General features: G+C 41.6%; 3 protein-coding genes across 3 annotated transcripts in view; all 3 read left to right on the top strand.

Moving 5' to 3' along the window:
- Window positions 1–120: 120 nt before the first annotated feature.
- cunh11orf54 (chromosome unknown C11orf54 homolog) lies at window positions 121–2,780 on the top strand. Its single transcript, XM_005749532.1, has 8 exons — window positions 121–278; window positions 357–455; window positions 625–698; window positions 785–886; window positions 1,019–1,195; window positions 1,416–1,565; window positions 1,652–1,768; window positions 1,903–2,780. Exons 1-8 carry the CDS (start codon window positions 212–214, stop codon window positions 2,074–2,076), a joined length of 960 nt encoding a protein of 319 aa, XP_005749589.1. The 5' UTR covers window positions 121–211; the 3' UTR covers window positions 2,077–2,780.
- A 918-nt stretch (window positions 2,781–3,698) lies between these two features.
- On the top strand, window positions 3,699–19,441 carry akap10 (A kinase (PRKA) anchor protein 10). The gene is made up of 15 exons (XM_005749533.1): window positions 3,699–3,935; window positions 6,638–6,685; window positions 7,643–7,822; window positions 10,931–11,422; window positions 12,939–13,037; window positions 13,576–13,660; window positions 13,814–13,937; window positions 14,271–14,407; window positions 16,256–16,400; window positions 16,756–16,923; window positions 17,164–17,273; window positions 17,674–17,756; window positions 18,193–18,245; window positions 18,394–18,486; window positions 18,575–19,441. The coding sequence occupies exons 1-15, from the start codon at window positions 3,914–3,916 to the stop codon at window positions 18,578–18,580; spliced, it is 1,845 nt and encodes a 614-aa protein (XP_005749590.1). The 5' UTR covers window positions 3,699–3,913; the 3' UTR covers window positions 18,581–19,441.
- A 1,772-nt stretch (window positions 19,442–21,213) lies between these two features.
- Window positions 21,214–26,240, top strand: part of lhfpl7 (LHFPL tetraspan subfamily member 7) — a 127,401-nt gene continuing 122,374 nt past the window's right edge. The window contains exon 1 of the mRNA XM_005749534.1: window positions 21,214–21,997. Coding sequence (XP_005749591.1) covers window positions 21,647–21,997 — 351 coding nt within the window. The 5' untranslated portion in view covers window positions 21,214–21,646. The remainder of the gene's footprint in view (window positions 21,998–26,240) is intronic.

The following is a 26,240-nucleotide window of genomic DNA, read 5'->3' on the forward strand; positions in this document are numbered from 1 at the left end:
GGCGAATATGGGCAATTTTTTGTTCGATTTTCTAAGTGAAAGAAATAACCAATGTCTTTAAATTGGATGAGGAAACACTTCCGGGGAGGGTTATCATCTTGTTCTTATTTACTCTTTGTTTGAAGTTAACCCTGGTCCTGTCCGCTTTTTCTTATCCACTTTCCCTGCACCTCTAAACTGTATCCCAGCGCGCGCACTCTCAGGTGGATCTATGGCAGACACCAGCAAAACCGAGAAGGTTCAGCTGCACGCCCCAGATCTAGAAGAGCTGCGTGGCGGTAAGCTCTGATATATAAGCGCAAAGTTGTGCATGCGTGTTCATGTGACTCGGCGCTAATGAAGGTGTTTGGTTGCAGTATTACAAGCAGGACTGGAAACCAACTTTGCTGAAGTTCAAGTGAGTGTTGTGGAGTGTCCGGATCTCACCAAAGAACCCTTCCAGTTTCCTGTCAAAGGTAGGAGCCTATCAAGAACACAAGTGTGATGATTAAAAACGAATGCATATGCATTTTGGTCAATTTAAAACACTTCATAAAACATGCATATGAGTGGGGATGAGCTTCATTTGCAGACTGCGTATCAGAAACACCCTGAAAGATTCTTAATTTCGCCTGTACCCTGCAGGCTTGTGTGGAAGCCCTCGCATCACTGATGTTGGTGGTGTGCCATATCTGGTGCCTCTGGTCAGAAAGGAAAAGGTAGGTTTTAAAATAAAAGAATTGCATTGAGAAACTTTAATGAAAGGTTTTGCTAAAGCATATTCAGCATCTTCTTCTACTGTCAGGAATACAACATGAACACTGTATCAAAGGAGCTGGAACTTCCAGGCGCTTTCATCCTCGGTGCAGCAGCTGCTCCCAATAGAATAGTTGGAATGAACGCAGAGGTGAATTGCCTTCCTTCTAATTCAAAGTGCTTCACTCAGCAAATGACCTCAGTATAAACTAGCTGTCATTATAATCTTGAAAGGGCAGTTTGGTACAGCAGCAGTCAGTGGAATGAATGTTCTTGTCCACAGCTGATGCCTCTGGTTCTGACCGAGGCAGGGGGAAGGCCCGCAGTGAACAGCAGCTACTTCTCCTCCATCAATCCAGCTGACGACCAGTGTCTGCTAGAAAAATACAGCGACAAGTTCACAGACTGCAACTTTGGGCTGCTGGGAAATCTGTATGCTTGCGAAGGGAAACCTGGAAAGGTAATCAGTCATAGCCTTTTAAAAAATGCACTCTCATCCTGATTTGGCTTTTGGAAAATAACGAACTAGTTATACTTAAACATAATTATCTGTAAGTTAATAACATTGCTGATGTTGTTTTGCGTGAACTTTAGCCCCATTTAATGAGAGAATAAACATTAACAAGAGTTGTGTGCCTAAACATGCTGAGTTGGTAGTCTTCACCCGTGTGCCTCTGCAGGTCATAGAGGTTCAGGCAAAGAGGAGAACAGGAAGTCACAGTCTGGTGACGGCCTTGCGGACGAGCCTTGAAGCTCATTACCCTGATAAAAGTCTGGCCCTGGGAGGCACCTTCATCATCCAGAAAGGGAAGGCTAAAATCCACATCATGGTAAATAGTGGACATGACACAGAGCATGTTACAGACTGCTGCTGGCACAGCCACGTGCTTTGATTTGTTTCCTTGCCTGTCAACAGCCAAGAGAGTTCTCAGTCTGCCCCCTCAACACCAACGATGACGTCAACAACTGGCTCAAGCACTTTGAGGTCAGCGCTCCACTCATCTGCCAGTCGGTGCTCGTATCCAGAGACCCTGTAAGTTAAAGCCAATAGACTCGCACCTCAGCGTGATGCAGAAATAGAAAAAGATCTGGTTATAGTTTTATTACCTGATTACGGTGTTTTTGTTCAGTAGGCTTCTTTGTAATGTCCGCCTGGTTGCTTTGCAGGGCCTGGACCTGCGTGTGGAACACACCCACTGCTTCAGTCACCACGGAGAAGGTGGCCACTACTACATAGACACTACACCTGACAGTGTGGAGTATCTGGGCTATTTCATGCCTGCAGAGTTTGTCTACCGCATCGACAGGCCGAAGGAGACCCACGGTGTCGGACGAGATTGAAAAACTGCATAAAACATGTTGGCAGCACAGAATCGTCTGATAATCTAAACTGAGGCGACTCGTTGATTCATTTAAAGCATGTTACATTTCACACATAAAAAAGTCACTGCACATGAATCAATAAAATAAAAAAATCCCAATGAAGTGATCTGAATTGTGTGGGAAAAAAGAAAAGAAAGGTGGACAGTGACATCACAACGCTGATGTACTTTGGACCTTGGCCTACATTAATGCTTGCCGACTCTACTGCAATCAAAAAGGTTGTGCAACATGTTGCAGGCTAGACTGTTGCAGTAGGTAAAGCTTCTTAGAGAAAGCTAGCTTTTTAAAAACCTCTGTGGCCAACCTGCCCACACCTTGGATTCACTTATTTGTATGATTAGGCCTCTTGTGGGTGTGTGCACAATGTGCTTGATTAATATCCACCTCACATCGCTTTCTTATACTTCCACTTGCTGAAACAGGGTAGAATAGCAGTGCTGGTGCTTAGAAAGACCAGTGGTGTAAGCGTATAACTGTGTACACCTAACCAGCGATATTGTTTTAAAGTAAATCAGATTTTAGTGTTTTAAATCCATCTCGTGGCATTTCAAATAAATCTTTCCTCAGTGGAAAACTGTCTTAGCAAAACCGATGGAAAGATGTGTTACTTGTAAAGAACTTTGTCATTTAATTAATAAACCAAGACAATGATTTTCTTCTGAGTGGCTTTTTTTTTTAATGTGTGTTGTAAAATAACTATATATTCTGTTTGGTAAGGTTCAAGTAAGTTGTGGGAAAGGCTGAACTGATTTTCTGTTGGTACCAAGGGGTCAAAGTGTGCCAAGGAAATATCCCTCACACCATGGCACCAGCCTCAACCACTGAGACAAATAAGGATAGATGCATGTTTTTATGTTGTCTGCATGAAATTTTGACCCTACCATTCGAAAGTTGTATCACTAAACATTCATCACCAGGCCACGTTTTTCTAATCTTCTATCGCCCAGTTTTCATTAGCCGGTGCAAACTGTAGGCCCTCTTTGCTTTTTTTAACAGACAAATGTGATACGTGGTGTGGTTGTCTACTGCTTAGTCCATCTGCTTCAAGGTTCAACGTGTGTTCGAAGATGCTCTTCTGCATACCTCGATTGTAACAAGACAGTTAAATCACCTTTCTTTCCTATTCTGATGTTCTGTTGGAACTTCAGCAACCATGTCTTTGTGTCTGAATGAATTACATTGCTACCGTCTGATTGGGTGATAGTAGAACTTTGAGGCTTTCTAAATGTTTCCCCCTAGTATTTGGGGAAACCTTTTGGAAGGAACGTTTAAGAAATTTTCCCTAAAGGCTGTTTAAAGGTTCTTGTACAGCTACATGTATAGCCAACAGGCAAACAGGCTTTTAATATTATCTGTTTCACTGTGGGCATACCATGTTTCCAATATAATAATTAAATGAATTAAATTAATTTGTTTTTATTTTTATTTTATTTAAAATTTTTGAATACTTCTATCAAAATGTAAAAACCAAATCACTTATCAAAGGTGACTTTTATAGCTTTAATATTCTTCACGTTCAAAGAGCGCCCTCTACTGACCAACGCAGGCGGTACACCATTTCCCACAATGCTGCTGCCGCACCAGCCCGGAAGTGAGACGTTTATTGACAATATGGCTGCCGAACTGGGTTTCGGATTTGCAGAAATATTTTAATTGACAGCGGTAGCCGTGGCTGCGACAATAACCCGTTTCCAGCTCAGGAGTGTACGCGACAGTTGCATTTGAATGAAGACAACCGCGAATCCACGGGATGGTGTCAGTGAGCTGAGGAAACGTCCAGAGTGTGAATCCCGTCATGTCGTTTTTCAAGAGGAAAGGTGAGGAAAAAGCTCCCGCTGAAGGCTGCAACGTCGACGGTAGCTAGCGCCGCGGAGAGGGGTGCCCGATAATATGTGACTGATGAGGTTGTCGGTGCATAAATTAGCCGTGTAAACTGAGGCGTTTGAGGGAATACGTTTCCTCCTTTGCCGCTGCTCCTCACTGCTTTTACATGATTAGCTTAGCGCTGGCCTCACTGCCCCCCCACCCCCCTTACTGATTTATCTAACTTCATGTTAGCCGGGGTGGCATTAAATCCACCACAGAAACCTGCCACAACTCTACATCAACGCCTTCCTGTACGCAGACATAATTCAGGGCTTCCAGAGCATCAAAGGAACACTGTTATCTGCTCCAAAGCAACGCTTGTGTCGAAATGTTCAATAGCAGCTAGCTAGCTCTGTTGAGGTATTTTCATACATACTTAACAAGCAAGATATGTCAGAAATATTACCGGTGACAGGTTGTGTCTCAGTCAGAGCTGTTAATTATCAAAAGGACACACGTTTCCTGTAACACATTTGACTGTGGAGAACCTGGAGTTGGCTAATGCTAATTTTCAGTCACTATTGAGTAGAACCTAGATGGGCTGGGCCTGCGTTTTTCTATATATTTTTTTAACACAACGTTACAATGAATTTCAGTTCAAAGCCCCACAGTTCAACCTCTTTTGTGGTCATTGTGAAGGCTGGAGTCACACTGACAGGCGTCTTTTGTGTCTGATCTGCATCTTTTTTTTAAAGTGGGTGGGCAAAATGCCAGATTCGCCACCACCTACAAATGAGCCCTTCTCTGAAACCCTGTCAACCAAACTGAAAATTATAACATTAAGGGGGATAGAGTAGGTGTAGCAAATACATTTGGAAAAGTAAGAAAGGACTTTATTTTTCTGCTGCACCATCCTACAACAGGTGACAACAGGTTTGTCTGACGCTTTTGATAGAAATCACACAATAAGAAAAAATATATAAAGGCCAGAGAGGCCATTAATAATGGAGTCAATAGAGCTCCCGTCTCATTTCCTTGGGAAGCCACCATAATAACTTCACTGCTGAAACTAGCCTGCGGTTTGGTATCCCCTAAAGATTAGTGGTTTTTCCTGGTGGCAGTGACAGTGACTAAAAAAGCTGACACAGCAGATCACCAAAATGAGGAAATATAGACTTCACTTATCCATACCCAGAATGCTGCTCAGGATTGACAGGAAGTGAATTTGTTCCCTGTTAGGAGGAAGAATTTCAATGCCAAAAAAAGAGGAAGTGAAAGTTTTACTATTAAATTTGAATGCAACTTTCCACTAAATCCCAGGCACTCTGTTCATACATTATTGTACGTTATCTTTGTAGTTATTAAAGGTTTATTATTTTATGTAACTAGTTTTTCTTAATAGTAGCATCCATTTCACCAACCTGTCATTGTCCTGTAATAACATTTACATTAACATTACGTAAAAGCATTACTTCACTGTAGTTATTTGCATCATTGTGTTTTAGTCCAGTTGTGTAAAAATGACTGGGGTCCAGGCTTTTTAAAAACCATGTCGCTTCTCTGTGGCAGACAGCCTGTCGGTCTCAGCCAACATTGACTCTTGGTTGATACACACACACACTCAGATATGGCTCCATCCCAAATGTCTCACATAAAGAGCATCTTCAGCTCCATTTGTTCAGGCCTCCCGGTCCATTTTGTCATGTCACTGCTTGAAACGGTCGCTTGGCCCAACCAAACTGCTTCATCCGGAGATATGAGTGTAGGGTCACTCTGATGAATGGTTGCCACTATGTCTGCCAGCATGCACTCATTCCCCTGCAGGGTGCACACATCATTCTTTTTGGTTAATTTGACAGCTGCAGGGCTTTGGAATGGCTTCACATATCTCCTGTATTATATGCACTGTGTATTTTTCTGGGACAATCAGTAAATCTTGGTGACCTTCAGGTGTAAACTAGCATACAGACATTTGAAGGAAAACCAGAACTGATAGACCAAGGTCACAAATTGTAGGACTCTAGTATAAAAGCCCTGACTGTCTGCACGCTGTAAAGCAGTGATTCTCAAACTGCGGTCATAGAGGCCGTGGATGACCATGGAATAATCTGAAGTTGAATGAGCTTAATTCATGTGGGGAAAGTAAGCAAAAAGATTGCTGATGATGCTCTTTGGAGCTTTTTAAAAAAATAATTAATAATTGATTTAGAACTGTGGGGTCTGTCCTACAAACTCTTTATCTTTGGAAGTGGAGGATGCTGGGAAAAGTTTGCGAATGACTGTGGTATATAAAGCAGGATGGACATTGTTTTCACATTTTAGAACCCAGTTTCGAGGTTTAACCCACATCTGTCAGCAGCAGTGTGGCCAGGTGGAGGAAAGCATATGTAAGGGCTAATTAACTATTAACACAGACTAACTCCACACAGTGTGAAACGACATTGCCATGATAACGACTAACAATGTTGTTGTTTTTTTTGCCTTTTCAGTAGTTTTCAGTTCTGCAGATATCATTAAGCAGCCTTTCTTAGAAGTCTGTATTAGAGTTCAACAAGTGTTACAGAATCGTTGTTGTGGGAAACGCATCCCCACCACACGACATCAACCCCTCAGTGAAATCTCATGTATTGATTCTTCACCCTCCCCGTATTATGATTCAAAACACTGCTTGCTTCTCCATTTCCAACCACTGCTCTCATCTTTCTCCCCACAGCCAAAAGCAAAGAACCTGAGAAAGGGACAGACGCTAAAGTCAATAGAGGTGAGTTCCTCTTTACTCTTGTGAGGTTATGGAAGGTTTGGTAGTTGTTGAAATGACACAGCTGTGTTTGGTGGCAATATAAGCACAAATATCCAGTGGTGTTGTTGTTTTGTTTTGTTTTGTTTTTTTTAAATGTTTTTTGTGTTTTTTGATGCGCTTGTGTACCCTCGCCCACTTTGAGCTGACTTGGAAAAAAGTGCATCTCTGATTGCTCCGCCAGCAACATTACAGGATGGTCTTGAAATGTATAACAGGATTACGTTTCCTCAAAGAAGGGCTTAGACTGTATTTAAAAGTTTGAAATGAATTCACAGATCCAAAGCAACAGCAGCAGTCGGGAAGCTTGAGCTTAATTAAACGTGAAAAGCAAATCATTTACTTTGGCTTCATCCACTTCAAGCCACTTAAATTTTGTAATTCCATTTCTAGAAATTATTATAACCTCTAGATGGCAAGTAGAGACAAACATGTGATGTGAATGCAAATAAATGGTTGCATTTATTATGTAATTGTAAGCCTTTTTCCTTCCTCTGGCTTTCCCTTATTCTTGAGGTTTGGCTGTGGAAAAACTGTTCTTATGTGGTGTTAAAAAGGTCTTAAATGATCACAGCTGAAAGATTCATAACTCTTTCCTTTGGTTTTCTCTAAGTATCTTTAATCAGTGCTGGTTAAACTGTCTCGCGGACAGAAGCTGTAGCCTCTAGCTGCTAACAAAGCTCACAGCGCACAGTGAAACAAACACTGAGCAGTCTGTCTTCTCAAGCATCTGCCACAGCTCATAGTGTACACAGTCTTTGTGTACACTATGAGCTTTTCCAGAAACTCTCACTAAAAGGACCCTTTCTTACAAATCACACTGTTGTCACACATTCAGGCCACTCAGAACATCAATGCTATTATATTCTTTTTCTTCTTTTAACTAAATTCTGTTTTCTCTCTTTCATCTTGTGCTCACAGCTCCAACCAGCCCTCAATCTCCAGGACTGAGGAACCACCATGCCATCCAGGAAGCTGCTGGGCCGAGCCACGTGGCCATCAGCGCCATCTCGGCCAACATGGACTCCTTTGCCCGCGGTCGCACCGCCATCCTCAAGAAGCAGCCGAGCCACATGGAAGCGGCACACTTTGGAGATCTCGGTACAGAAGCTGCACTCATGAGCTTTTGCGTCGTTTTCAATGATTGCAGAAAAACACCCAGAATAATATTTAGCTATAAAACGTTGTAGATTCAGAATCACAGAGACAGAATTTATTTTGGGTTTCTTTGAGTTTGATCCAGATGCAGGTTTGTTGTCCCTCTTTGGTTACAGTTATTAATATGTGTATATATAAGGATTCATTTATTTAGTCTGTGACCTTTGCGACAGTTTGAGTTATAACATGCTGCACACTTTGAAGGACCTCTCTGCTGTTCTGTACTTATTTGAATGCAATTTGGTTAAACCGGAGTTTTCCTCATAAATGAATGCAAAAGGAAACAAGCATTAAGACTGACTTTGTTAACTTGCTCAGAAATTGTTTCCTTATCCCAGAGTTCAAAGTGAAGTTTCCTGGTTATATCGAGTTTCATACATAAAGAAACTTTTCTTTGTCATATATTACAAATAAAAGCAGACACGATCTCTCATTTAGGTGCTGAAACTGGAGATATGAAGCCTTTGTCTTTGAAAAGTAATTATACATTATTAAAGATAATTAATGTGTTGTTATTTGATAGATTAATTAACTGGTTCACAAAGGGTTCACATTGGATGTACTGAAACCAATACAGAAAAGCTCTGACAATCAAGAAAAACATTGCATAGAAAATAAATACAGTTTTTTAATAGGCTGTCAAAATTCAAAGGTAATTACAGCTGTCGTAAGCTCCTGTTTCTGGTGTTACAGCGATAGTACGCCTCTTGCGTCACTACAAGAGCAGAAACATCCTATTGTCTTATGCAAGTGGCAGTATTCCCTCATTAATCCTGTGAGCCACTCACTGGGCTACATGTATCAGGTATCGCGAGCACCCAAACATTCCTGTCAGCGTAAGGTTGGCCTCATCTTCTCAGGCAGTGACGTGAGGACGAAAAATACTCTATAATTAGATTCTGTGTACGCTCCCCGGATGTCATGATATGGAGCGGTGAGCATTCACTGTAGTGACTGGAACTGTACGAGCAGGTGGGGCGTGCCGGACGGAGGTGGAGGAACCTGTGCTGCAGCTTAGACAACAAATTCTCAAAGAGACTTGCTGGGCAGTGGTGATTTCTGGTCTGTGGTTTCAACAGACTGGAGAAGAAAAGGAAGGAAGCATTAATGAGGGTGCGTCTAGGAGGCAGAGAGGCGCAGTTTCACGGTTGGATTGAGGGTTTGTGGCTTCTGAAGGCAGGAGCCATGAGGTTTTTTTTGTTTTGTTTTCTTTGCTAGTGTTTAAAATAGAAAACAGGTACCACTATGACTGAAATTCAAAGTCATTCTAACAGACATTGAATTACTGTGAAAAGGTTGCAAATGAAACAGGAGCCTTTGATTATCCCGCCGTAGATGCCGGACTAGTTGCTGTGATTTCTAACAGCTTTCAGTGTTAAGGTGGCCGTGACTGTGTGATCTTTAAGAATCTAAAGAGGCTGACGAAAAGCACCACACACTGCGTGACACATCTTGAAGCACCATCTTGTTTTCAAAGAGCAAACTTAACACTGCCAAACTTCAGCCCACGCTTCAGACTAACTACAGCTGATGTGATGTGATACAAAATCACGCAAGACAGTCGGGTGTCTAGTCAGGATGGATAATAGAGCACTCGGTTTGCTTAAACAGTCTCCCTTTGAAGCATTATTTAGCCAGATTACATCGACAGTCACTTCAGTTGCACATTAATGCAAATAACTAATGAGCTGGTCAGATGGGGTGCATTTAGGCATATAGACAACTGGCTGAAGTTCAAACTGAGCACCACAATGGGAAAGAAAGTTGAATTGAAGACTTTGAACGTGGCTTGTGATTTTTGGCAGGCTGATGTGAAGATTGTTTAAGATTGTGCCTTGTTTATGTCAGAGGACAGTGGAGAATGGCCTGACTGCTTTGAGATGACAGTAACTCAAATAACCACTTGTTACAACTGAGGTATGCAGAAGAGTGTCTCTGAGCAGATAAGCTAGAGTAGCTGAAGATCACGCTGGGTGCTACTTTCATCAGCTAAGAACAGGAAACTGAGGCTACGATTCACAGAGGCTCACCAAAGTTGGACAAAGGAAGATTGGAAAAACATAGCCTGGCCTGATTAGTCTCGGTTTCTGCTGAAGCATTCAGTTGGTAGGGTCACAATATGATGTAAACAGCATTAAAGCGTGGATCTATCCTTTCATCAATGGGGCCAGCTGGTGGTAGTGTAATTGTGTGGGAGATTTTTGTTTCATGGTGACCTTTGAGATGTGGTGGAATGGAAAATTCACATCAAGGATGTGTAGTTGGCAGCATCTGTGTGATTCTATCATGTTGATATGGACCAAAATCTCTGAGTAATGTTTCCAGAATACCTGTAGACTCAGATTGGAGTTTGGAGCATGGTGGGATTGTACAGTCAAAGGTTGCTGTGGATGCCCCTGTAGTTGCTGACCACTTAATCCACGCATGACTGAAAGTATGGACAGGACACACAGATGTGTGCCTGTGACGCACGGTTGTGAAAATTTTGTCTGTGTTAAATCATCTGTTGCATAGTCTAGGACCAACTCCAGACAGAGAATGAGCTGGAAATTCACAAACCTTCAAAACAAATATCCAGGAGTTAGAATTCCCATCACGGCGCCCTTCAGTCAGGACCAAATGTTCAGAGAGAGCTGAACACAGAAAATCCTCTTTTTATCTTTCATTTCATGTTGCAGCTCCCGTCAATATAGTGTGCACGTTATCTTTGAAGGTCGATGCTGTAAATAAGAATGTAGCCCACAGTCTGTCATTAAACTTGAGCACTTGAGTGAGTAATGTGTGTTCAAAGACAGTGTAAATCTCATTGTCATTTAAACGGAAGTGTTTAACAATGGATGGAATTTCTGCTGTTGTGAGTCTTTAAAAGCAGGCATTAAAGTGTATGCTGTGTAAATAGCATAAAGTAAATATCAGTGATTAAGGTTTAATTTGTAGTATAAAGATGACGTAAGTTTTATCATTAATGAATGCACCTAAGTTGCCTGTTAATAAATGTGTTGTTGCTAAAATTTTACAGTTGAATCAATGAATTATGCTCTGATGTTCCAGGTCACTCCAGTGTGAACTATCAGCCCCAGGAGACGCGCTCTCGCATGTCCAAGACGGTTGAGCAGGCCCTTCAGGACAATGTCGCGATACCGCACTTCATGCATTTCATGGAACTACGAGGTGCAGACCACCTGGTTCGGTTCTGGCTGGAGGCTGAGAGGTTCCGCTCCACCAGCTGGTCACGTGTTAGAGCGCATAGTCTAAACTCTGTCAAACACAGCTCCTTGGCCGAGCCGGTCCCCGCGTCTCCAGACGGCTCAGAGCTCTCAGAACTCACCCAGAAAAAGCCCAATGTCCTTGCACGGCACAGTAACAGCGAAGGCTCTACAGTTCAGACTCAGCAGCGGGACTCATCCAGCACAGAAGCAGGCGCGAGACCCAGTACGCCTCGAACAGCAACACCCAGCAGGCAGCCACCCTCCAGGTCGGGGACCCCCCTAAAGGTGCAGTCAAACAGCACCCTGCGCGACCTCTCTGACACACTCATGAAAAGTGAGTCGCCTTTAAACACCTTTTTATCTTTACATTTGTTGTCTTGTTTACAGGTTTTTAACTTTCTTTGTGGATTCTATATTTTGACAGGGGAAATTATTTATTATTTTGATGGCCAACCAATCACTTTTCAGTATACTGAGAAGTCTTCGTAAATGGCAGCTTTCCTATTTGTCTAAGATTGAAGACCTTAATGTAGATTTGTCAGATCTGTCCAGTACATTTCCTGATGCTGCCCCTCCCTGAGCCTGGTTCTGCTGGAGGTTTCTTCCTGTTAAAGGGAGATTTTTTTCTTCCCACTGTCACCAAGTCCTTGCTCAGAGGAGGTCATTTAATTGTTGGGATTTTCTTTGTATTATTGTAGAATCTTTACTTTGCAATGTAAAGGGCCTTAAAGCAACTGCTGTTGGGATTTGACACTATATAAATAAAACTGAATTGTATCCTTTGATGCTGTGGCAAAATTGGTACATCAGTAAACTGAAAATGCTACAGTGACCTGTAATGGAAGTGGACACCGAACTGTGTCAGGAGAATGGGGTTGGCGCATTGTGCAAACTTGTCCTTTCTCACGTGTAGCTTATGGCAGGAGAAAATTCAGAAACTTCAGAGACATTCTCAGTTCTGTGAATACTCACTTTGGTTTAGGCTAGGGTGCTGCACACAGGACATCCACTCACTTTCCATGATGTCAACAAACCGTTATCTGCTCTGATCTCACACGCACCGTCTCAGACATCACACAGACTTTGTAGAAGGAGCTGACAGCTTTAAGACTGGTTACTGTCCTTGTGTGTGCTTGCATGCAGTTCTTTGATTAATGTCAAAGATGGTACAGGGCTGCAGTGGATGAAAATGGCTTTACATTAGAGCACTGATTTCCAAGGTGTTGGCTGGGACCCCCTAGTGGGTCTTGAAGTTATTGCAGGTGGGCCATCATAGATACTTTACAATTTGAAAACTTGTATTTTAGTTTAGAATTAGCATAAATAATTAGGTTACTTTATTTAAAACTAATAAGTTTTGAAATTAACACAATTTCACAAAGAAGAAAACATGTTATCTTGGTATTGTGTTTTCACATTTTCAGTCTTGCTTAAGTTTGTAAATGGTGCCATTAGGCATTTTTCTGAAGAGCTCGGGATGAAACAGCAGGTCTGTGTGAGGTCACATTGGTCACCACATTAAAGGTTTGAGTGGCATTCTTAAGCATGTCATCTCTTTCCGTCCTCTTCGTCCGCACTGGTTTAATGACATTGTGTGAGCATGATTAGTGCCCTCAGCTGTTTATTTTCATGACCCAGCTTGTGAAAATTTCATAAAAGCAGTGGGTGGAATTGTACACTTGGTTTTTACCATGACGGAACGAGACCAGCAGCCTGAAACAATTTCACTGTGTGCACAGGCAAAGACATGTGGGCATTAGATTGATGCATTAATTGGTAATTCAGACTGACCACCTGGAGGAAGAGCTTTACTTGAGCATCAGTTGAGAGATAATTTGTGTGTTTTGCAGGTATAGAAAAAGATGCTGTTACTATCTTCACCAAGTACATCTCTCCAGATGCTGTGAGGCCCATCCCCATCACAGAACAGATCAGAAATGACATAGTTGGTAAGACCACAGATGTTGTCTCTCTATTTTTAATACAGCACATTATGGTCCATCTGTTCAAAAAGTGCGTGTGTGTTTGTGTGTGCATGTGCGCGCAAGTGTCCTCACAAACAGCTTCTTCCTCTGGGCCATTCGGACTGTATGTTCTGTCCACTATTCCCCCACACCCCACCCCTGCCCATCCACTTCACTAATCTGAGCCATGGTCTGAGTAACCCCCATCACTCAGGCCACTCGCATACAGACTCGACTCAGACCAAGTCTTTTCTTTGCACTACTTCCAAGCACTTTGCAACTTGTTCTCCAGTGTGTGCCTTTCTCTTGATTTGTATCAGTCTCTCTTTATGGTACATATTTCTCCTATTTGCTATTTATTCATGCTGTCTACCATTTACTCCTGCACAGTTGGTGTGGAGCATCCACAATTTTGTTGTACATGTACGATGACAATAAAGGGTTATTCTATTCTGCAGTAAGTCTTCTATTTTAAATGTGATCCTGGTGTGTGAAAATATCCGCTCTCTTCTGTTTTGTGTAGCTAAGATTTGTGGAGAAGATGGCATGGTGGACCCAAACTGCTTTGTCATTGCACAGTCGGTAGCCTTCGCTATCTTGGAGCAACAGTGAGTTTCTGTCCATTCATTTCCAAGAGCAGTTAATATTCGCAGCACGTTTTGACGTTAAGATTAAAGCCCGCCCCGTGCCCCGTGTCGTTTCGCCATCCTGTCTTCCACATTGCTGCACTATTCACCTCCCACCTGCTTTCTGATTTCCAGGCACTTTAGCGAATTCCTGCGGAGCCATCATTTCTGTAAATACCAGATTGAAGTGTTGACTAGTGGCTCTGTGTTCTTGGCTGACATCTTGTTCTGTGAGTCAGCTCTTTTCTACTTCTCTGAGGTGAGTGGTGCTACTGGTTCCTCAAACATGATTTATTTGTACCTGATCATTACACATTTCCACACTGTTTCAGTTAGAAGAATGACAGTTTTCTAGCTATAACACACAGTCTGTGCCTCCTCTTGGCTCTGTACACCTTTCCATACAAACAGGAAACTAAACTGAAGACAGTAAACACAAGAAACCCGTAGATGCTCCTGTTACAGTGTCACTGATATGATACAAAACTCCATCCACAAAGAAAGAGTAAACATTTAACAAAAGATGTCCTGTCAGCATATACACAGTGAGGTTCACTAGAATTTTCTCTCTTCTTTGTTTTCCTTCTCATAGTTCATGGAAAAGGAAGAAGCAATGAATGTACTGCAGTTCTGGTTGGCGGCAGACAACTTCCAGAACCAGCTAGCAGCTAAAAAGGGCCAATATGATGGCCAGGAGGCTCAAAATGATGCCATGATTCTCTACGACAAGTAGGTCCTCTGTCTGTGGTTGTAAGATGTTATTGTGTCTGATTTAACCAGTTACTTTTTCTAAAAGTGTGGAGATTGACTTTATTGTTGGAAGTTGCTGTCATGCTGAGGTCATTCTTTCTTTTGAGTTTGAGAATATAATTGTAGGAGGAAAGTAATCTAAGACTCTTTCAGTGTTTTCTTTTGTTAAAAGGTTGCCCCTCTTTGTTTCCTTCGTCATTCATTTTCAGTCCAGATTTCACCTAAATCTATCAAGTTATCATCAAATATGAGTTTTAAGAGTAGTGTGCGCTAAGCAACGGTGTTTCATTGAAGACCTTCATTCCTGGTGTGATTAAATCGGTGACAGTGAATCAGCAGCAGTGTGTCTGCACACGGTCAGGTTGAAGGAGGGTTCAGCTGTACTTGTGTCTTTGTCTGACTAGTCTGGAGTACACTCTGCCTGCTAGCCTTGTAAGCCTAAAATGATAAAAACTAGTATTTGAAGCTTATTAAATTATTTCTGTTTTGTTATTTTAAAGTGAAGTCTTTGAACCATTTTCTATTTACACATGTGAGAGGAAGCTTTACATCTAGTGGAGCTGCTGCTGACAGTAGGTGGGGCAAGTTGTGGGAGCATGCAAATGCCATTACAAAACAAATTTTAGTAGTCAAACAAACATTTAACTTATTTCAAGACCAAACATATTCAGATTTTCCGATTTGGGTATGTTTGTACTGAGACCCTGAGCTTTAAAATTGAAAGTTTACAGAAAAGTTTGCTGATGGTAGTTAAACTGTGATATGCAAACGGCAGTAATGTCTCCACGCAATGTTTCAGACACGGTTGATGTAACGTTAGTTTGGAACTGACTCAATGTAAAAGTTCAGTAAACGAGAATGTTATATAGGCTAGCAACTAATCTTTTCCACTTGTTGCCAAAAAAAGGCCACAGTGATGACAAACAGCAATTTGATTTGGATATTTCGCCAATGGGATCGGCTGTATTGTCCAATTCAGCAACTTGCTAGCACACACATTCTCTTGGACATGTAGTGGTTTCAGAGTTTACCAGTGGCGTATTTTATTTAGCAGAACAAAATCTCGGAAGCTCATATTTACCTTTGACCTAATTTCAGGCATCTTCACAAAAACAAACCACATATAAATAGTCCTAAATTCAAAAATCCTAACACATTTCCAGGTATTACGATTCGTTCCTGCAGCACGGTTCTCATAAAACTAACACAGGCAGTTGTCAGACAACCTAACATATTGACCTAAGATTACAGACCTAGACTTTGGTTTAACTGGAATTGTGGGGCATAAGGAAGAGGCTGACATCATCTGTTGAAATACGAAAAAATGAATTATTGAAGATCTTTGTCTTTCTTAGACTTTATGTACTGCACTCTACTTGGCATTTATGAAGATTAGTCTGTCAGCCATGAAGAATTAAGATGTTTTAATGTGTTGGTTAATATTCAGTGGAGGCTTTCCACCAGGCTCACAGTAAGTTAAACTGTGCAGATAGTTTGTTTCTCTTAGTTAAGGATGAGAAGGTAAAAGTCCAGTAATTCATCTATAGTGAGATGACAGTAGTGGAATCTTGCACTTTCCTCCTCTTAGCTTCAACTTTGTTATATTTGCTGGGAGCTATTTTGCTTGAATTGTAATTATTTTTCTTCATAAATGTCACCTTTTTGCACACTAATTAGTTTACAGCGTCACGCTAAATCATCTGCACTTTATAGAGTAAGATTTAAAAGTCTTGAGGTTTTGTCTGAATTGTTCAGTTTTGATTAATATCTTTAAAAAATGGTGCCCTTTTCTGAAGCTCTTTGCATATTCTTCTATTATCCCTTCAGGTATTTCTCACTCCAGGCTACCAACCCTCTGGGCTTCGGTGACTCTGTGCGGATGGAGATAGAGTCAAATATCTGCAGAGAGGGAGGGCCACTGCCTGACTGTTTCACCACTCCACTCAGACAGGCTTGGACAACCATGGAGAAGGTCAGATCATCTGATAGAAAAACACGACAAGGTCTCGGTGTTTAATAGAGGTTTTCTCCTAAGGATAAAGGGCTGATGAAAATGAAACACTAGAAGAGAAGCATGTGAAGGCCTTATTTAATTAGGTTTGTGAATTGAATAGGATCCTCCATAAAGGTTTTTTTGTTGCAAGTCACTGACAAATCGTCCCATTACACCACTGATAAATGCTTCTGGTTTTGGTTAATGAAAGGAAAGCTGAAAACTGTTGTTAGAACATAAAGGTCAGAAGGGAATCTCTGTAACTTGTGCCCAGAAATATATCAGAAAGCTCATTAATTTCTCCCAGAGTTCACCCTGCTTTGCATTCATTCAGGTCTACATGCCAGGTTTCCTGTCCAGCAACCTTTACTACAAATACCTGAGTGACCTCATCAATTCAGTGCGGGCCGATGAGTTTGTGAATGTCAGCACTCCAGGTCAGGGCGGACCGACGGACAACGACCGCTCAAGTTCAAATGTCAGCGAGAGCTCTCACACTCAGGTGACCCACACCTTCAGCCCCTGCAGGGATGTCTGCTGACATTTAGACCTGTCCCGCCTCATTACACGGATAATAAAGATATTTTTGTTAATGTCAAATGTTCATGACCATTCATGTCATTTAGTTGTCTTACACAACAAAACAATGTAGGGATGGAGATATAACGATGCCAAATAACATTTTATATAAGTGCTATCTGTAATGCTGCTAAAAATGCTGTTCATGGTCTGTTCACTGCAGCAAAGTGCCAGAAAGGCAGCAATCAAAATCCTCAAAAACTTTGACGAGGCGATAACGGTGGACGTTGCCAGCCTGGACCCTGAGACCTTGTACCAGCGGCCGTACGCTGGGTGAGTGTTTGTGCCTCTATCCAGTGACAGAAAATGTTAATCTTTTCAAAGATTAACTGTTGCTTGATTCATGGTTTTGTGTTTCCTTTCTGTTACCTTCGCTTTTCTCTCCTTTTATGTTCCTTTGATTGCTGTTTGGATTTAGTGCTTGTACGTGTTTTGTTGTTATTGACTCCGTCGTAGGGTTTTATGAGCGTGCTTTGAAAAATCATGTGCAGAAATAAATCAAGAGAATGATCTTATTGAAAGACAGAAGTTTAGTCTGGGAGATTTGCTTTTATCCCCTTGCTGAAATTACAGTTGTTGAAGGGCTACGCACACCCTCACACCAGTGCTGGGATGGTGTGTGTTTGTGTGCGGATGTGCCTGAGGCTCAGTTTTGTCCTGTTTGTCTTCTCAGAAGGATGACATTTGGGAAAGTGAATGAGCTGGGCCAGTTTATCAGGGAGGCAGAGCCAGAGCCGGATGTGAAGAAATCCAAAGGTATGATACGGTCACACTTCTCTCACCCTACACTCTGTCATATTTTTATCTGCTTTCTCCTTGCCATGAAAGTCATGAATATAAATCTCATCTTCTTCCTATAGCGCATAGTGCTCTGAAATATTTAGCAACTTTTCCCTTATTATAGATTATAAAAAAACAAAACAAAAACAGCTTCACTACTTTCCGGGTCCAGTGAGATAAAAATCTTAGCTTATTAGAGTGCCGTCTATAGGACTAGAACAGGGTATGACAAACTGACTTCTTACTGATTAAATATTATTCATGTGTTAATGAAGGAACTGGAGATTAATTACTTAATGACTTAACTTTGATAATCCTTCTAAAATGCTAAGATTAGCCTTCAGTTTTTAGCCATGTTAATGATTTCTGCTTAGCAATGAAGTCATCTTGTCTTCTCACTCCTCTCACTTAGGTTCCATATTTTCTCAAGCCATGAAGAAATGGGTCCAAGGCACCTCGGATGAGGTGAGATTGCACTATGCTGAGTTATCATAAATGATTAAATAGCTCGAAGCCCATAGCAGTGCTTTCTCAGTGGTGTGTATAAAACGTCACATTATACCAGTCCATTAAAGAATATAAATAGAATGCATTGTGTGCACTGTGACCAAAGGCCCAGGAGGAGATGGCGTGGCAGATTGCCAAGATGATTGTCAACGACGTTGTTCACCAGTCAAACCACGACAGCCCCGGCAAGGCCACCAAGGTACGCAACCACACTCAGCAGTCTCATTCCTGCGTGCATGTGGGATAACTGCAGGTTCTCTTAAGTGTCTTTTTCTGTCTGTCTGCAGTTATGACCCCACTGAGGAGCCAAAGGACTGTCACTCCCTACAGATTCTGGCCAAGCCAGTGATAAACAGTACACAGAGTTCACACTGCAATGAACTGCATTACTCTGAGAAAGAACAAGGCATTTTATCACTTCTCCAACCACCAGGTGTGCATGTGTGCGTGTGTGTGTGTGTGTGTGTTCGTGTAGCTGAGAGCTTGGATGAGTGATTGTTCACACTTGGGCTAATAGAAAACTTGAAGTACATCATTGTTCCACTCTTCCTGCTCCATAACACTATAAAGGTACACATGTTGAGAGTAAAGCAAAGTGCATCAGACTGGAGGAAGGAAACTTTTGGCATTACCAGGAGAAGCTGCAGCATGTCAGTCAACACTCTCACTTTTGTCTTATCTCGGACCTGCGGAGGATGCAACAATAGCAACGTTTTGTTCACTACTTGATGACACACCTCCCCACGCTTTTTATAACCATTCCTTGTTTTTACATGAACTTCTGTCTTTTGGTCAGCCGCTTAAAGGGTTGTTGGTTTGGAACGTTGTACAGTTTTTGCATACGCTTCCATGAGGCTGCCCAGAGAGGCATTGCCAGCTGTTTACTGGTGTTAGCTGACGTAGCTTTACTTGTTTGGTACTGTACAACATCTGGAAATGTTACAGTGAAGAAGAGTGGATTCAGTTCTTGGACTTGTGGACCTTCTGTATAAATATCCTGGCACCTTTACAGCGCATAGAAGAAAATACTCCCAGTTGTGTTGGAAAACTCCAAAACTCCTCGTCCTAAATGTTCTGTGTATAAATATCTATTTAGATTTCTGGTTTACCCCAAATATTAATGTTAATTTTTTATGGTGATTGCTGATTTTTTTTTTTTTTTTGGGCTGTTTTTTTGTTGTTGTTTTTTTTTAAAAAAATATGTCACTGAAACAGACTTCAGTGATGAGCGGACTGTTTAACTGGATGGTGAAATAAATGATTTTTTTAAAAAAGTTTTTTTGAGCCTTACCAAGATGTGGATAAGAACCAGAACAGACTCTTGGTACTATGTACCACTAATGACATCTATGTGTACTTAATCTATAATATATTTAAATTGTGTTTGATTTAAATACATATATTATGAAACTTTGTCTGTCTGTCAATTATTTTTTCTTCCGCTGACATAATTTGACTACATTAATGTTAAAATGTGGGAAAAGATAGCCAATCCTTGTGCCAACACCCATAGACAGTTATCACCTCTGACCAGGTGGGGGCAATGTTGAATATGCTGTTATGTTTAGGGTAAAACTAGAAACGAGGTGATGTATTTTTTTCTTCCTCTATTAGGAGGCATTCTGATTTTTATTATAACATGTCCAGGAAAATGCAACAATTAAAAACTATAAACTACAGCTGAAGGGGCTCAAAAAATAGCCTGTTAGTGCAGCATTTCATATCTTTAATTCATTTTAGTAGTGGATCTTATTGGTGGTTAATCACATAGAGTTAAGTCGAAGATAAAAATCAGCGTGAAACAGGCTCCCATGTTGTCTGGGGAAATAAACTTTACAGATGCTTCCTGGCCGGTCCACGGCACGGTCTGCAGGCGGTTTAAGAAGATCTTGTGGAATGAAAACTTGCACGTGCAGAGGCAACGCCCACCTCAAATACACAAAACCCCCTCCCCTCCTCAGCTCTGACCGGTAGGGGGGTTGTTATGGTAACTGAGGGACAGAGTCCTGTTACCTTGCGTCAAGAAGTAACTACAATGACCACCTTCAGACTATATGAATGCTCAGGGTCAGTTTGACGGGAAATAAAATGTGCCTGAGACCGAAAATATTTCATAATATTATTCACTGTTTTATTATAATTTTGTGTGGTGCACAGAAAAGAAAGTACAAGGCGCATTTTATTCAGCTACCTGCAGACAGACGGCTTTTAGGTAAGTTAAGAAAACAAAAGCATCGGAAATGAAGCGCTCTCCCTTCAAAATAAAATCAGTATTAAGCTATCAGTCTGAAACTTGGCATCATTTGGCGTCGTGTTCCTAAAATTAGCACAAGGACATGTACATTTTATACCTATTTAGGTCGTGCTATTTTCTGTCAAAATTTCATAAAAGCTCTGGAAAATGCGTCCATTTGTATATGACGCATAGTAATTTTGTCCCCTCTGTTGCACTCTAAAAAATATATGAGACTAATGAGATAATTATATGGTGTTTGACATACGATGTTTTGTACCCTTCTATAAAGTTTGGATATTTATAAAATACACATAAATGAATAAATAAATAATGTAACCACACATTTTCACATGTAATCCCTGCTTAATGTCCAAAACATTACATTTTCCAACTAATATAGCATACCTTAAGATACCATCCTTCGGGGTACCTTTTTTCAACAGGCTCTGTGTAAGTCATTCACCATAGCGAATAATTAAATGTTTAAATATCGTGTAGCGCCCTTTTAGTTTGAACTGTTTAAAATAATTTATTGCTTTACAATAAATACAATTATTAATTCATTACAGAATAAAATCTGTACGACCGCCTCAAACTTTGTCGCCTCTTTTCTAAGCATGACTTTACTTTGAAAGTCTTAACCGGAAGTCTCCATATTAACCTGCGGTAGCTCGACGCCGTTCACGCGGACTCGTCCTGAAAAGCAAAGTCCGGAGCTTCCCGTGTTGAGGCGCAGGGAGTATCGGAGGAGAGCGGCGGCTGCAGCAAATGTCTGGTCTCTGAGTTGGTGAAGTCCTCCACCTGCACTGCTATGACAGCTGCGCATCCAGTGTTGAGTGTGCCAAACATCTCCAGAGTCAGATTTGAGCTTTGTACCAGCATAAGTGTGGGCGCGGATGACTTGACTTTCTTGTATAACCATCACTCACCACAATTCTCTTAGTGTGTTTTTTTCTTTTCTTTTCTTTTTCCCCCAGACCAGATGTTTTGGGGAGTCTCACAGCTGCTGTTGCGGATGCCCAGTGACTGTAATTATTTTTTAGTTTTAGTTTTTGCTGATGTAGTGCTGGTCAGGAGGCTGAGGCTGAAGTTGAAGTGCCGCTCTTGAAGGCGTGAGCTCCAAATGCATTCGCTCCTGGGCCGGGAGAAGAAAGAAGAAGCAGGGTTTGGGATTGATCTGACTCTGTCTCCGGGCTTTCTGCCCCAAGCTGCTACCATGTTCAGCTGTGTGGGCTGCTTCTGGGTGCTCCTGTCCTCCGTTCTGGTCGCCGTCTGCAGTTTCAGCTTCATATCCCCTGCTTGGATTGTTAAGGATCAGCTAAGGAGCAACCAGCATCCCCACCAGCACAACAACAAGGACTCCGTGAGCTTCGGCTTGCTGTGGCACTGCTCGGAGTCTCTGGATCACATGTACCGGTGCTACACCTTCGGGGGACTAGGCAAATTTGCAGAGATCCCCTCCAGCTCCTGGCAGGTAGTTACCTATACACACCCATGACCGTCACATGTGGATGGATGAGAGCATGAGGGGCATCAAGTGGGTAGGGCAAGATATGGCACTGAATGGAAGAAGCAGCCAAAAATAAATGCGAATATACAGACCTATTACCAAGCAGCAAAGCAAGAGGATTCCATCTGTTTGATTATCTAAGATTCAGGAAAAGTGCTTCAGATTTTAGACAACAAGATTTGAATCAAAAATTGGTCTTACAGAAACTAGTTTTTGTTTTGAACATACTGGTTTACATTCCTTGTTGTAACATATCATTTCCTGCTTTCAAAAAAGGTCACTTCATATTTTAGCAATTTTGTCAGATGAACAAAGGTGTAGTGACTCCAAAAGGCACTTGTGCCACTGTAAACTGAACAATACTATAAGACCAAGATGCTCCTGACTCAGTCCTCACAAAAAAGCCCACATTTGGGATGATGCTGTGCTTTTCAGTGAGGAGGACGATGCATCATACAGAGCAGCATCTGCAGCACAGCATGCCAGACACACATCAAAGCTGTGAAAGTGGCACCAGGTTGGCAGGCTGCTCACTCATCAGGGCTCCCCACTAGCAGGAATTTCAATTTTGTCTCACTTCATAAAATTGAACCTGGTATAGCAACTGTGAAAGTGGACCACATGTATGATGCTAAAGCTGTGCAACTCCGTACACCATCAATAACAACCCTGCAGACTAAACAACCCTACTTTGTGATACTTTGCAATGTGCAAATGTGACTCTTTTCATTACTGGACACACCCATTTTATTACACACATCCACTTTACTGGACAACACACTCTGTTACCAGACACATAGCCAGTGTACCGAAAGAAATCCACTTTACTGCATGTCACACCCACTTTACTACACACGCTCACTACAGCTATTTTACTGCAGTGACAACTGTACTATATAACACGTCCACTTTACTAAACACACATCCAATTTAATAAACGAGCAATCACTTTACTGCACAACAGGTCAACTTTACTATGCACACTGACTTTACAAGACACACAGCTATTTCACTGGAAGAAATCGACTTCACTGTGTGTGTGTGCATAAGACAACCACTCTACTATATGACACACATACTTTACTAAATACAAATCCAATTTAATAAACAAACATCCACTTCGCCACTTTACTGTATAACATATCCATTTTACTATACATATAGCCAATTTAATACAAAAAGTCTGCTTTACTGTATGACACACCCACTTTACCATATGACAAATGTACCATATCTACTTTACTTCACATACACCCACTTTACTGCATGGCTCCCACTTTACTGCGCAAACTTTACTATACAGAACCAATTAAATACACAAACATCCACTTTTCCGCATGACACACCCACTTTACTGTACAACATATCCTGAACACACACATCCATTTTAATGCAAGACACACCCACTCTAGACATATCCCCATTTTACTGCAAGAAATCCACTTTACTGCATGACGCACCAACTCAACTGTATCGCACACCTACATCACCTCACGCACACATCCAATTTAATACACAAATATCTACTTTACTGCATGACACATCCACTCTACCTTATGACAGATACTCTTTGCATCCACTTTACTGCACACACATTCACTTTACAACACAGCTCTTTCCTTCGGCATTGTTCCAACAAAATAACTGGTTATTATTGTTCTGTTTTTGGCTGGATTGCAACAGTGTGACTGACTGACTGAGTGATACATCATCGAGGGGGCTAAGTGTTAACCCTTGTCCATAAATCCATTTGGTTGCACATCACTTCAACTGTTGGTCACTAGTGGATATCCAGTTGTCAAGTACCCCTCTAACATATTTAGTCCGCCTTTATATGGCAGTCAGTGATTTTCCCTACTTCCACTCCAGTCACTTCATTAACTTTACTAAAAAATGAGATCGGTTTAAAATCTGTACACTACCTTGTTACTTACCAATGGTTACTTTCCCTGTCTTGTCTACAAGTCAATTCATTTTATTGACATGTCATGTTGCCCTCTAGCTGCCACATTGCAGTCAGTGAGACTCTTCCTTTTCTTTGTAGATTCCCCTGGAGAGTTTCCCCACTGGCCATTGGTCTTTTACAATACGTCAGAGCAAACAGTGGATTTGATTTTAGCAGACCTCTGTCAGTGGTGCACATGTGAAGCATTTATTTCTATAAATTATAGCTCGATGAAGTTCTGCATGTGAAAGTCTTGCACATGCTTCACCATGCACCAACACAAGAATATACTCAGCCTGTACTGGGGCAATATATTTTTAAAGAAAATATATGTGCTCGCTATAGCAAAAACAATTGGCCTGTAATAGTCTTGTATCTGGGATGCAAGTTGTGGTATAATATCATTACTTTCTGCAGGGATCCTGTTTGTACCCCCTCCTCTCTCAGCCCTGCACCTTCCTACTGAAAACTACAGTATACCAGCCACCTCTGGAGTTATGATTTATTTATGAAGGGGAATTAGCATTTGAAAGGGAGATATTAATAAGTGCTGCCTGTGTGATTCTAGCTCATCTGCAAAGGAGAGTAGAGTCTAATGTCTTGTTTTTTTTTCATGGGGAAGCATAGGTGTGAACGGCAAAGACTGGAATCACTCATTGGGATCTCTGTATGTATGTTTCATTACATTTATACTGAGATGTGTCCCTAGATGAATTAAAGTGTGGTAAACTGCATTTAAGGCTCATTTGGCTCAAATCAGCAGCAATTTAGCCAGTTAGCCAGTTGCCACTGCTTTAATTAGTGTCCTCCCGGTTATGAGCTCTTCCTCAAGTGCGTTAGTGAGTGTGGGCTGATGGAGCTCGTTCCCTGTGCAGAAATACATGTGTTAGTCCAGTGGTGAACCTGAGCGCATGATATGCTCCCATGGCCATTAATAAAGGTGAAGGGGCCATTAAGTTTTCATCAGAGCCACTTTATTATTCCAGCACTCCTCACTGATGAGTGCATCATTTCTCTGATGCCTTTCATTTTCAGCTTGTCAACAACAAAACATCCAGAATGTGCTTAGGGTGCCAACACTGTACACAGGTGGGGCAGGCCACTCACCCACATGCTACCAGCTCCCCTCTTTCTTTGTTTACATAGAAGCAGGCAAGTATCACCGTACACTGAGCTCTGTTACATCCATCAGAGTGGAAGACAGTGCTCTGGGTTTGCTCTGAAAAGTCACTCTGAGCCCTGCGGATGCTGTGAGAGTGAACCAGAAGAGTATGAGGACAGGACAGGGGAAGAGGTGGGGGAGGAGGAGGCTCCTTGAAAGGCTGGCCTACTTGTGCTGTAGTTTCTGTGGGCTTTTCTGTTGTCACTCCATGTTGTCAAAAGCTTTTCGCTTTGCTTGGCGCTGCTGAGCTCCAGTGCTGCTGGCGCTCAGGAAAAAAAGAGCTGGAGGCCAGACTGGCAGGGCCTCTGGCTTCATTCAGGCACACAGAGAGAGGGAGAGAGAGAAACTCCTATGAGATGTAAAATTGGGTGGCAAATAAACACAACCTTATGTTGCACTGATTTCATGTGGCATAAATGGTGAAAAAGGGGAAAACTGATGTATATGTAATATCGTTAGCTTCATAGCATAAGTGCCTAAGTCATTTTTTGGTCAAATTGAGATTTTTGCCTAACTTTACTCCCCTACCACTGCTGCATCATCCTGTCCGTCTGCCTATGTCATCACAAAAAAATGACTTAGGCACTTATGCTATGAAGCTAACGAAATGACAAAAACCCTCACCACTTGGACGTGTGAGAGGTGATGGGATCTGTGTGGACTGCTGATGGTGGCATCTTTCCTCTGCTTTAATAACCAAACCAAATATAATGAACAAATGAACAATCTGCATTGACAAAACTTCACAGTATCCATATTTGTTTGAATTTTTTTGTAGCTGTGATCTCCCCACAGATATCTGTTTTTGGTCACCATCTACAGGCACAGTACGAAGTCAGGCTACAGCTAGAGATACTGCTAGTCTACAGGAAGCCTTTTCTCTTGCTATTTATACCATTGAACTGAAATTGGATGCAATCGCCAAGAGAGCTTTCAGGAGACAGTTTTCAGCTAATAGCAGTGAATGGAGCTAAACGGCTTAGTTATTGACATTTGCTTTGAGACAAAAAAGCCTAACTCTTAAACGTTTTTTACAAACAGAGTCTGCAATTATATATATGTGTGTGTGTACATATCTATCTATCTATCTATCTATCTAT

Source organism: Pundamilia nyererei, unplaced genomic scaffold, assembly GCF_000239375.1.
Source record: "Pundamilia nyererei isolate P.nyererei 1_Seehausen unplaced genomic scaffold, PunNye1.0 scaffold00249, whole genome shotgun sequence".
In the NCBI taxonomy this organism is placed as follows: domain Eukaryota; kingdom Metazoa; phylum Chordata; class Actinopteri; order Cichliformes; family Cichlidae; genus Pundamilia; species Pundamilia nyererei.